The 13,072-nt window shown below is 40.9% G+C and overlaps 1 protein-coding gene across 1 annotated transcript in view; it reads left to right on the forward strand.

Moving 5' to 3' along the window:
- Nucleotides 1–13,072, forward strand: part of DNAH5 (dynein axonemal heavy chain 5) — a 291,972-nt gene that overhangs the window by 199,201 nt on the left and 79,699 nt on the right. Inside the window, 3 exon segments of the mRNA XM_023513078.1 lie at nt 3,625–3,755; nt 7,372–7,525; nt 7,946–8,213. Coding sequence (XP_023368846.1) covers nt 3,625–3,755; nt 7,372–7,525; nt 7,946–8,213 — 553 coding nt within the window.

The following is a 13,072-nucleotide window of genomic DNA, read 5'->3' on the forward strand; positions in this document are numbered from 1 at the left end:
GGGGATTCGAACCCGCCACCTTAGGTGTACGTGGCTGGCGCCTTAGCCGGTTGAGCTATAGGCGCCGAGCCAATACTTGTGGAATCTTACAAACAGAGAGGGTTATAGAGGTTATTTAGCCAACCCTCGGTCTGAGAATGGGGATTGCCTTCCTGCATGAAGGGCAGGGAAGCATTTCTGCAAGGCTGGAGTACATCTGGGAGGGAGAGGAAGACAGTCTGTTCTGGGGTTGGATTTCCCAGCCTGAGGGCACTTAGGTAGGCAATGCTGTGATTTCTCAGAGACATCTGTACTGAATTAGGAGCCCAAATGTCCTTCCAAATACAAATACCATTTTGAAATTAGCTCCTACTTTATAGTTGATTAAAAATGAAGTGTTTCAGAAAGGATGAATGTCCTGTCATATTCAATAATTAAAAGTAAAGGAAAAGAGAGAGAGAGAGAGAGAGAGAGAGACCTTATTTTCTAACTGAGAAGTACCAAAGGCAACTTCATGACAAAATGTCTATTGGAGACAGACTTTGCCTGGCCTGGGGTTTCAAAACAACTCAGATTTGAAGAAGAGGTTATTTATGTTCGTTTTGTACTTGATCAAATTCGCTGGAACCTTCTTCCCCCACCCCGTGTTTCACAGCCCAGACAGTGTGCGACGAGGCTTTCTTCACTCCGTCTGGGCGTGATGGTGGAGGTGCCGGTGCCTCAGCTCAGATCCCTGCCAGCATTTTCCTTCCCTCACAGCCTCTTGCCTGTCTGCTCTGGAATTGGCCAAGGAATGCGTGACTGAAGTTTCTGAGCTGAGATGCGGCACTGCTCTCATCTTCTGGGCTGACCCTCCCTTCTGCTCTCCTGTCGTCTTTGCACGGTGCATTTACATTTTGTGTCGTGCGGGCATGAGCCTTGAAATACGCGGCCTACTTACGAGGCCTGGCAGAAGCCAAGAGACAGAATTGGAGACAAAAACTGCAGCCAAGCAGGGTGTGATAGGAGACCAAATTCATTTCTAAGTTCTTTTCTTAATTAAAGTATTGATTTTCTTTCAACACAGAGTATACCTCTGTAATATCACTTTTGCTTCTTGGGAGAAAGTTCAAACTACATAGTTTATGGCCTTTCAGGATCTGGCCCGGCCAACCCACCAGCCTTGTGTAATTGGGAAAAGTGACCTGTTTTTGGTCAAACATGTCGCAATCCTGGAGCACCCATCAATGTGTGTCCCCTGCCCCTGCCACTTTGCGTACAATTTGTTAGTGCATCTGTCTCCAGTATCAGAACGTAAGCTCTGCAAGGATGGGCACTTGTCTTCATAGGATGACTGCTAGGTGGTCATGCTGGAGAATTTTGATAAATCATCTGGCCTTTAAGCAAATCCCCAGTACAACCCCAAGGAACCTTTACTGCTGCTTCCTCATCACCCCGTACTAAATGTCCTTCTGATGGGGAAAACTCAGGCTTCTGTGCGTCCCATTAGTTCTTAAAGTGTAGCTGACCCCCCTGCCCAGTGTGGCACCTTCTTTGTATAATAAACTTCTAGTCATCTTTTGGGATCCGGATCGAACTCCAGCTCCCCACCTCACTCAGCAGCAGTGTCTTCTCAGTGCTCTGCTCCTGGACTGCCGTCCTGCTGCCTCTGGGACGGGGCTCACCATGGTGCATTTGCCCATCTCTCTTCCCTGCAGGCAGGGATAGCCGTTATAACTTTTAAATACTTGACGTGTGGAATTAAAAAATGAAAATCTTCCCCTCCCAGTTCATATAGAACAGGACAAAGTAATTACATTTGGGGGTCTCACTTGACAGTGCTTTCTCCTGTAATTTCTGTTTTTAACTACATATGAGGTTTTTTGGTGTCTGCTTTTAAAGCCTTTTGTGTGTTTATTTATTTAGTCATTCCAGTAGATTTAGGGGGCACAGTGATTTTTTGTTGTTGTTGTTTTTACAGGATGAATTATATAGTAGTGAAGTCAGAGCATTTCACGTGCCTGTCACTGGAATAGTATACATTGAACCCCAAAGTAGCTTTTGGCCCCTTCCAAGCCTCCAAAGTCCTTTATTCTACTCTGTGTGGCCATGTGTACCTAAATACTCCTGAGATTTGTTTATCTGTCCCTGAGAGACTTCACATGGGATTACGAAAGCCTTCTGTTTGTTTGTTCATGTATCTGTTCGTTTGTCAAACATGTTTGGAGGGTTTATTGTGTGCCCAAAGCTAGAAATGGAAAATTTTAATATACAACCTCAGCCTAGTTCGAGGTAAAGGAATTGGGGTGAATATTTCTTAATAACTATTTGATAAAATATATATAATCCCTAATATATTCACCTGCATCAAACCAAGGAAATGATTAATGGTTGAGAGGCAGCAACCAAGGAAAGACACAGAAGGTCCCAGCATGGCTGCTGGCAGCTCCTCAGCTGTCCTGTGTGCGCCTTTTGAAGTTGTGCCGGGGAATATCTGAACAGACGCTCGGAACCCCTCCATCCATAGTCACTTTGAAGAGCATTGCATGAGGGAAGGGTGAGAAGCTGGGAAAACAAGGCTCACGTTCCCACTTCTCATGGTCTCAGGTCCACACAGGGACAAGAACAATGGTCTGTTTTATAAGGGTTTGCACTGAATTGGAGGGAATAATTCCAAGCCCAGGGATATTCACAACAGGAATAGAATATACTCCACTAGAAGAGGGATTTCTGAGGAAAGGTATATAACAAAACCTTGGCTGAGTGCAGAGCCCCAGAGACCCCTGGACGTTTCACTGGTCACAGAGAAGTGGCCCCTTCCAGCCCCATCAACCATCATTTGTCCAAGAAAAGTAGATATTACAGTAATACCCCAGGCTAAACTGCAGTTAGGAGGGAAAGAGAAATCATCATTTCATGAGGTTAAGAGAGCATCAAGGACAATTCCACATCAAATCTCTTCTAGGTGGGGTGGGAAGCCGGGGGGTAAATACTTCATCCAACACCAATAAAGGCAAATAAACATGGGCATCTACCAATAGAGGGATTTGGAATAGTCTAGGGCTATAGGCCAGTGTGGAGTGACCTTCTTACCCACCTATAATCACTTCCTGGTCCATATGTTAGGTATCACTGTCTTTGCCAACTAATGGGAGAGTGTTTATTATTACTTTTCCTTTAAAAAAAATTTCAACATCTATACCATATTTTGAGTTCCATCCCTTAAATCTAAAGTCTCTGTTACTTTTCAAATGTGAAGGATATTCTAATCAACTGCATGCTCTATGTAGACATTATTCCACCACTTCTGTTCTCCTTCCTGTCATACTACATTAGGTTGGGCAAACCAAAAGGAAACCTCAAAGTCCTTTTATCTATCTCCTTAAAAACCAGAGCAATCTTGGCTGTGTGCTAACTTTCTGCACTGGTGCCTTCCTAGTTCCTCAAGGTACAGTCTACTCACATAGTCCTATCCAGGTCCCTCTAAACATCATTGTATTTAAGAAATGCCTTCATTCCTTCAACCAGTATATCTCTCCAATCTGATCTGAAGACACATGTGTCTTCCACAGTAATTATTTTGCCTTGTTCTTATATTAAATAAATAGGGGGAAACAGAATATTTGCATATTGGAAGATACATGCTATTTCTATTCTGCATTACAGATCTCTCGAGTCATCCGCACTCCTCGGGGAAATGCCCTCCTGGTTGGGGTGGGTGGATCGGGAAAGCAGAGCCTCACAAAGTTGGCTTCCTTCATTGCTGGCTATACTTTCTTCCAGATCACTCTGACAAGGTAACATGCTTTTTAAAAACTTTAACCTAAAATAGATTTTGATAAAAGGTTCTCAGAGGCCAACTGAAGTTGAGAATGCATTTTTTTCTTATATACACTGTTAAACGATTCAGTGTGCAAACTCATCCTTAAAATAGTGGTATATATCTCATTGCGGAATATCACTACAGTCACCTTGGAAGTACTCCCCTTAGGAAGCTATGCCCTGACACCAGCACCTAGTCCACCCAGAAAAGCAATTTTGGAACTTTTTTCTGGAATGACCATCAAAGCTGTCATCATGTGGTACAGAAAAACACACAATAATGATGAATGCCTCTCAGCAAGATGCCACCAAATGCTGACAGGAATACAACTGTGAGACATTGATATACCAAGGTTATGAAGGTCACCAAATTGTTTGTACAGTGCTGCCAATGTATATGCATGTTGGCAAGTTCTTGAAGTTAATTGCCACACCTCATGTGATGATAGCTCTGATAGTCATTCCAGATAAAGAGTTCTAAAATTGCTTTGAAGGGTGGACTAGGCTGGTGTTGGTGTCTAACTTCCCATGAGGAGTACTTTGACGGTGACGGTAGTGATATTCTACAATGAGGTAACTCTAGGATGGGTTTGCCACCTTAATTGTCAGACATTGATTTTCTTTCTTGAATGTTGACTTATCATCTTTCTCTTTCCCTGTCATAGCCCATGAAAATTTACATTAATAATTTGCTTTTGAAACATTTCATTTTCTCATTTAGCGAAAAGCTACCTCCCTGTTTTTTATTTTTTTAATGTTACATGTTAGTATTATATGTTCTCCTTTTCATGCATTTCAGGAAAACTTTACCCCAACTAAGTATTAATTCAGATTTCAAGAATGTTAATACAATAGAAAAATAAAGAAATAGTTTATATTGATTTACCCCATTCAAACATTTCAAAATGTGTATTAAATATTGTTGTCAGGCACTACTTAGGTAAGCACAGTAAATGCAGTGTGTTTCATTGTGGAGCTTATAATAACAAATGAGCAACCCACCCCGTAAGGTGTGATTTATAGGTATTAACTATGATAAGTGCAGACCAAATCCTACTGATGTATGGTGGGGGGCTCCTACCTAGTCTAGGAGATGATTAGGAAAGACTTCCAGGGAAAGTGATTGAACTGAAACCTCAAGATAAGTAGGACTCATCTCAGAGAATAATAGCAGAAAAGAATTTACTGTGTGGAAAGATTAGCACATGTGAAATCAGCTCGGAAGAAGTTAAATAAAGCTGGGTGGATGAACATTAAGTGGCAGGTGCGAAGGGAAGAGAGATGGAGGTCTTTAAAAGAAGACAAAAATTGAGGCCTCATTCTGTGCCAGCAGCAAACCATCAATGAGTTGCTGCTGAGGAGGATGGGTCTGATTCGTATATACAGAAAATAGGTGGGAGGAACTAAGTCAGAATAGTTATAAAGCCGTCTCAGGTGTATTATGGTGTCATGAGTGGTAGCGGTAAGGATGGGGAAGTGGAGGGTGGAGATGTAAGACATGGTTAAGAAGTTAAAGCTTTTGGACTTGGTGGGTCCTGGTTTCTGGCTTGGGAAACTAGCTAGATGGTACTGCTACTCATTAAGGCAGGGAACTCCGTAGCGGTTGCCCTCAAATGAGTATGTGCAGTGCAAGGAGAAAACAGAATTATCCAGTCAGTAGTAAACATGAAGAGAGAAGCAGGGGTGATTCAGAGAGGTGAAACAGACGTTCACAATTACCCAAGACAAGGTTGGACGCAGGAGCTAGTCTGGGGAGTTTTTTGAGGGTGAACATTATTTGAGGTTAATTTCTGGGCGTGGAAGTGGAAGTCTTTCCTACTGGGCATTGATGAGCAAAATAAGCTGGTGACCTGTCTCATGGAGGGAGGCCCAGGACACCTGCTAGGACACAGGCCGAAAGTCATTAAACATGGTTTGGAGATCCTGACACTCAAGTTGTTTTTGATACACTATGCACTGAACTATAGGGTTCTTCCCGGACAATAAATCCAAAGATTGATATTTATTCAAGTACTAGAGCAGAGAGAAATCATTCTGGGTACTTTGCATATAATTCCTCTAGTTTATAGATAAAAGTTGAGCCTGATAAAAGATTACCTGTACAGGAAAGGGATTGGGCTCCGAGATTTTTGTTCCTAATATATGTATAAAAGCTCGTAGTTTTCAGTGTGCTTTTACATGCATGAGCTAATTGGATCTTCAAAAGAACTTTGTGAGTTAGAAGAATATGTAGCAATAGTCCATCTTGCAGGTGAAGCTCAGAAAGACTGAATTTCCTGACATCCGAGATCTTGCTGGAAACTTAGTGTTGGATTTCTGGTTTTTAGTCTGGTGTGACTTGTGCTGCATCAGAATACCTCAGCAGACTCATCCAACCACAACTCTCACAGCGTTAAATTGTTTCCCATACTGGGAATCATCCATTACAGATGAAATGAAGGGCCAAGCTCTTCCTTTCCTTTTCACAACGTTTGGGATCCAACTCCTTAAGCTTTTGCACAGCCATGTGGCCAAGGCTGGGTTGCAAAAGCCTCACATTTGGGAAGCACAACCATTTGTTAGAGATCTCAGATCCCATGATGTGAGGAGAGGGCCCTTGAGATCCAGAAAATGGGGTTGAAAAATTTCCCCAGGAGAGATGTTTCCTTTTGTTATTTTGTATTTTCATAGGAGACTGTGTTTTTGAAATGTTTTCTTTTCCGATCTCTTGGATCTCACTTTTCTAAACATCTTACAGAAATACTGATGCTTGGCCATGACACTCCCAATTCTAGGGTTTAGGTTATAGATGTTAAAAGTGAATAGAGTTAAATATTTAGTAACTTTAAAAAATATCAAATGGCCATTTGCTCTCGTGCTCTGAATTCTGAGTTTATTTAATGATGCAAGATGCAAATAATAATGTAGTCAGCCTGATCAGCAGGATTAGAATATTGTCATTTATACATTTGGTGGAAATGGCCTACTCCCGGTTGGGACCTCTTTAACATCTCTTGATTGTAGGGTGACTTTAGCTTAAAGATTGCTCTTGATAGTGATAGAAGACTTGAAGTGGGATATTTTACAACATTTCTGGCTATTATGTGTACTGATTGCTCATAAAAGGAACTCTTTTGCATAGAATCAAAGATGTGATGATAATAAGATATTGGGGGATGAGGAAGGTACCGTTTATAACAGGGCATCTCCCTCACCTCATATAATCACAGCTTGAATTGATTTAGTTTAATTTATGAAATGTCTTCTAAAAACAAATTGCAGATGGGTGCTTAATGCATATTCTAATTTGGCTTTTCTATTATCACTTGTATACACATTGGGATGACATATGATTGCAGTAAAAATTTTGTTTTTCTTTTAGTTTGACTTCTTGTTCTAGCTTTTTTGTGTAAAGATGTAATTATAATTGTTTTATGAAACATGGAGCTTTAAAAATCAGTTAAGTAGCCACATTCATATATAATACATGCCTATATCATGGGACAAAATCAGGCTTTTTTTGTTAGCTAACTGGTATAAAGTATTGTTATAAGATTTTCCCTTTCCCATGAAAATATTTTAGCTAATAACCCACTGGCAATGTTTCCTTAGATCCTACAGCACATCAAATCTGATGGAGGACCTGAAGGTTTTGTACAGAACTGCTGGTCAACAAGGCAGAGGCATCACTTTTATTTTCACAGACAATGAGATCAAGGAGGAGGCATTTTTGGAATACATGAACAACGTCTTATCATCGGGGGAGGTAGGAGCTCATTTGCTCTTCCCATGCTTTGTTTCCTTGGATCTCCTTTTATTAGAGTTTTGAGCAGGTGCTATTGGAGATTAAGTGATCAGCATATTTTCTGTGGGATTTTTAAGGCCTGCAACTCCCCGTCAAAATGTGGAACTGAGCATTTAAAACGTCAGTGAATACCCCCAAGTGACAGATGACAACAGAGGAGGGAGGTGAGGAGGAAAATGGGGGAGACTTTTAGAATGTCCCTTGACCCCCTGCCAGGGCAATACCTTGGCAGGTAACAGCAGAATCATTTGTGTGTATTTTAAAATTTGGTGACTTCACCGTGAAAACTTTCAGTTAATTTTTTAAAGGTGAGCTTAAGAACTCAAATACATATTGAGCTCTATGTCTGGATGTGTTTTCATATGTGTGTCTTCTTTTAAGGTCTCCAACCTATTTGCTCGAGATGAAATTGATGAAATTAATGGCGATCTGACATCATTCATGAAGAAAGAATACCCCAGGCGCCCTCCCACCAATGAGAACCTGTATGACTATTTCATGAGTCGGGTCCAACAGAACCTTCATATCGTGCTCTGTTTCTCGCCAGTGGGGGAGAAATTTCGAAACCGAGCTTTGAAGTTCCCTGCCCTCATTTCAGGGTGCACCATCGACTGGTTCAGCCGATGGCCTAAGGATGCTTTAGTTGCAGGTTAGTATGGTGGAAATGTTTATGGCAAGCTTTTTGGTTGACTGTATTTGTTTATTTACATTCTGTGCCACTTGCTGACTCTATACTGGATTGAGCAAACTCACTTTGTCCAATAGTCAAGCATTTTTGCTCCACGGTGATGCCCTTTCTTAGTGAGGAGCTGATTTTTCCCAGGGTGTGGTTGTCAGAGAATGAGGCCTCCATCTGCATCCCCTTGGCTTGAAGGCTTTGCCTTAGATGGATCCCAGGCAGGTTCCAGGATGCCACAGGAGGGCAATGGAGGTTTTATTTCATGGATAGTGTTGTTTGGGTTCTTTTAAAGTGGGGTTTATTGACCCAAATTATCTCTTGGACATTTTCTCACGGCTCAAGTACAGGCAATCAAAGAAGAAAACATTACCCAGCAATCCAGTGCTGGGCTCTGTCCTTGACAAGGAACATTCACCGAGTGACTCCTGGCCAGAGTTCTTACTGCTACTCCTCCTTTCTGATCTTCCATGCCATGGCACATGAACACTGCCTTACTCCGGAAAGGAAATTGGAACCGTAAAAGAAGTCGGGGAGATGGTACATTATACCTTCAGTTCACATCCCCCTCCCCAGACTTTTGGTGAGAAATAATCTGTGGATATTTTAAAAGATGAAGATACTTGAGTCTCATCCCAGACCTAGTGCACCCGAACCTCAGGAGCACCCTGATTCAGGGTGGTGGTTTGCAAATTTTTTCCTCATTTTTGAGCTTTAAGCAGAAGAGCCTTATTTCCTGTTAACACGTTACAGGTAGCCCTCATAGATCAAATGGTAAAGAGTAGAAGCGGGGAGAAGTGTCTGGGGCCTCACCCTCCAACCCCTATGCCCCACTCCTGCCTCTCCAGCTCGTGGTACTCCATCTGAGAAGGCTCAATTAACCCCTCTCCTCCTGCACTTTAGGGAGGAAGAGACGAGGGAGAGTGAAATCGAGGGGTTGTCAGAGATGGAAGGAGCCAGTGGGATGAGCAGTGGGGCTGGAGACTACAGGCTGCCTCCCTCTATCTAGTACCACCTTTCTAGCTGTCTTTCATCTGTGTCTATCAGTTGTAAATGTTTTATCTATCATCTGTCATTTATCTATCAATCGTCTATAAATTAGATATTGTTTGTCTGTTACCTATTTATCACTTATAAATTATTTGTCTATCATCTACCTCTTAGTCATCTATAAATGATATATTTATGTAACACCCTTATAATTTTTAAAGTTTTTATCTCTTTATGAATAATATATATATTATTATTTACCTATCATTTATCTATCTTTCATCTATTATCTATATATTTATCATTTATAAATTATTATCTACCATTTATCATCTCTATCATCTGTAAATTATGGATCATTTATTACTTATAATTTATAAATTATTTATCATCTATATATCTAGCATCTATCACTATCATTTTCAAATTTTTTGTGTATCTTTTTATCAGTAATTTATAAATTATATGTTTACCTCTCACCTATCATTTATATATTTATCTATCATTTATAAATTCTTTATCATACACTGATCATTTATCATCTATCTTTTTGTTAATCATCTATAACTTATATATTTATCTATCATCTATCTATTTTTTTAAACAATCTCTTACCCACTAGAAAAGTTTTATTTTTAACACACCACTATTAACAATAATGGTTTTTCAACCAAATGAGGCTTTTAAACACAGAATATTTAAACATTTTTGAGATAACGTACAGTCCAGCTTTCTCTTTGTCTTGTGAAGCATGAGAAAGACCAGTGATTTAAAATTTTAAATTCCATAAAAATTTAAATGCAACAAGTGGTAAGATTCAAAAGCGCCTTAAAATTGGAGACACATGCAGAGCACAAGTCAAGACGATTTCAGAGCTGTATTAAAGTTTACTATGAAATATGATGATTAGTATGCAAGTACTTTGTCAAATGCCACGGAGGCTTTTACCCTTAATAATAAAAGTACCAACTTCAGGTGACAAATACTGTAATATGCCACAATTAAGCCGATTTAATTTCAATATGGAGGTTTTCCTGCTAAGTCCCTGTTTCAGTGGTCCCTTCTTTTATAAGACAAAGGTCTTATTTCTTATCGATCCTTCCCGTAGTTAATCTCTCACAAATCCACCCCATTATTTTCAATCTCTTCATACATCCTGAGCCCTGATCACATGGAGGGCTGGGAAACTTTCATTTCCATGTCCTTAGTTCCTATCCAGTGTCCTAACCTCCGTGAGCAAATCTATTTGTTTATTCAAAGACGTTTATTGAACTTCATACCATTTATTTTGTCAGGCACGTTGGAAGACGACGCAGACTTGCTTCTTCACTGCAGGGTCTCTGCCCAGGAGCGCTCACCTGAAGCCTCCTGCACAATACACCCCATCAGCTTTTAACTCCAGCCTGGCCTGTCTCTCCTGGCTTGACGTCTGTTACTCCGCAGCCTGTTTCATTCATCCGTATGTCTGAAACTGCACTGGTTCTCACCTCTGCTCTCCCTCTCTCTGGAGGTGCCATCCTCATTCATCAGACCAAGCCCTCAGAGACCTTTTGTTTTCAACACCTCCCCTTCCTTCCCCTCTCAGGTCTTATCCATCACCAACTCGTGTCAACTTTTTCTCCTAAGTATCGGTGAAATCTGTCCAACTCCCCCTTTCGCTGACAGCCTAGGCCAGGCTATCATAGTCACTCACCTGGAAACCCAAATAGCTTTCTAATGGCCTCTCCTCCCATTCCACCTGTCTCCCATCCATCTCACCCTGCAGACAGAATCATCATGGTGAGCGCGTAGCCCCAGTCACATTGTGCTTAAAACCTTCCGCGTCGTCTCACTGCTCTCAGGCAGTGTCTTTGGCATGACCTTCGTGGCTGGCAAGAGCTGGCCGGACTGACCTCTCCCGTCTCTCCTGAGGTCACTTTTTCTTCCTGCTCTATTTCCTAGATCCTTGAACATGCTGTTTTCCTTTGCATGCAAAGCTCTTCTCCCGTTCTTCCTTGCATACGCCTCCTTTGTCTGGAGGATGCTGGCTCTGTTAAATATCACCGCATCTGGAAAACCTTCCTTTGTTTCTCTCTGCTTCCTCCCAAAGCCAGATCCCTGTTATCCACGTCGTAGCCTCTGTGCTTTTCCTTCTTGGGACTAATCACAGTTAGTTATCTATGTCTCTAGTTGGATGATTTCTTTGATTAAGGCCCCTCTATCCTGCTAGACTAAAAATCTCCACGAGGGCAAGAGCTATCTTTTGTTCATCATTTCATAAGCTACAGAGTTTGAATGAATGAATGTGTAAAAATTTCTCATCTTTCCATATCCTGGCCCTGACTCCCTTGCAGTCTTTCTGTAACTGGACATGAGCCTTCTCCTTTTTTACTCAAAGTCAACTTCTTTGTCCTGTGAGCATGCTTTCATCATCCTTATCCTTCCACACGCGTCCCCATGTCAAGAATGTTCTTACACTTTCTTTTCCAAAGCTTAATCAAGATTCAGCACACCCTGGCTGGGCGTGGTGGCTCACGCCTCTAATCCTAGCACACTGGGAGGCCAAAGGGGGTGGATCACCTGAGGTCAGGAGTTTGAGACCAGCCTGAGCAAGAGTGAGACCCCATCTCTACTAAAAATAGAAAAATCAGCTAGGCATTGTTGTGGACACCTGCAGTCCCAGCTACTCAGGAGGTGGAGGCAAGAGGATTACTTCAGCCTAGGAGTTTGAGGTTGCTGTGAGCTAGATTGATGCCATGGCACTTTACCCAGGGTGACAGAGGGAGACTCTGTCTTCAAAAAAATAAAGTTTTGTCACATCTTTCAGTCCTCTGTTCACTTAGGAATATTTAAAAATTTTCCCCTTTCTTAGACCTCCTGTATCTGTAACACTTGCATTTTATATAATGAACCTGTACATTTAGATTTTTTTTAAATCTTACGGTAACCAGTAAGATTTTATGGCTGTATCTCCAATATCTTTTAGTAAATATTTATAGCGTGCATTCTGTATGGATACCTAGTATGGTGCTAGTTGTAATAATGGCTAAAATAACTAAAAGACATGAAGATGTTCCTTTCCACAATAAAAAATCGTGCTGGGAAAACCGTGTTTAAACACCTAATACTAACCTGCTTTGTGTTATTTGAAAAAAATACCATCTGTGGGTATTGAAAGCACTTAATACGCTAGGGATTTCAGTGGCATTTCTTCTTTTTAGAAAATCAGCATCAGGGTTTCTAGAGAAACTGTTATTTAAATTGCCTTAAGGATGCTGATATTGAATTATATTATTCCTCACTGCATCAATAAGGAAATATATCATTTCGTATGTGTTAGCATTTCATTTGTATTATAAGAAATATCTCTAATAAAAAGTGTTAATTATTATGAATGTCTCTAAAGAAGTTCCATAGGTTAATACTAGATTTTGTAGTATTATAGTAACTATAGTACTTTTGAAAAAAAGTGAATTTGTTTCTATGTATGAATTTAAATTGGCTGAATATCTTGATGGAAGAGACATTTAAAGAAAAATCTGCGTTGTTTTATGTTGTAAAATCCCTGATGGTGGCCCTCAACCTGGCATTTCTGCCTTGGTGACTGGACGTTGAAATCTCAGGAGGGCTTGCCGTGGCTTCTTGACTGAATGTCAGCAGGCCTGGGGCTAAGAAGGAGTGTTCTGGTATTTCGTATAACCTTTCCTACACCAGAGATTGTGAGTCTGTGGGAAAGTAGACTTAGAATCTGTCTAATTTTTATTTCTCTTTTTTGGAGAGACAAAGAGATTACTTGCTACGTAAAGAGAAAGGTCATCCTTATAGATACTGTCTGTTCCTTTCCTTGTACTTTCCATGTCATA

This window comes from Otolemur garnettii, unplaced genomic scaffold (genome assembly GCF_000181295.1).
Source record: "Otolemur garnettii isolate 467f Iridium unplaced genomic scaffold, OtoGar3 scaffold00033, whole genome shotgun sequence".
NCBI classification, from domain to species: domain Eukaryota; kingdom Metazoa; phylum Chordata; class Mammalia; order Primates; family Galagidae; genus Otolemur; species Otolemur garnettii.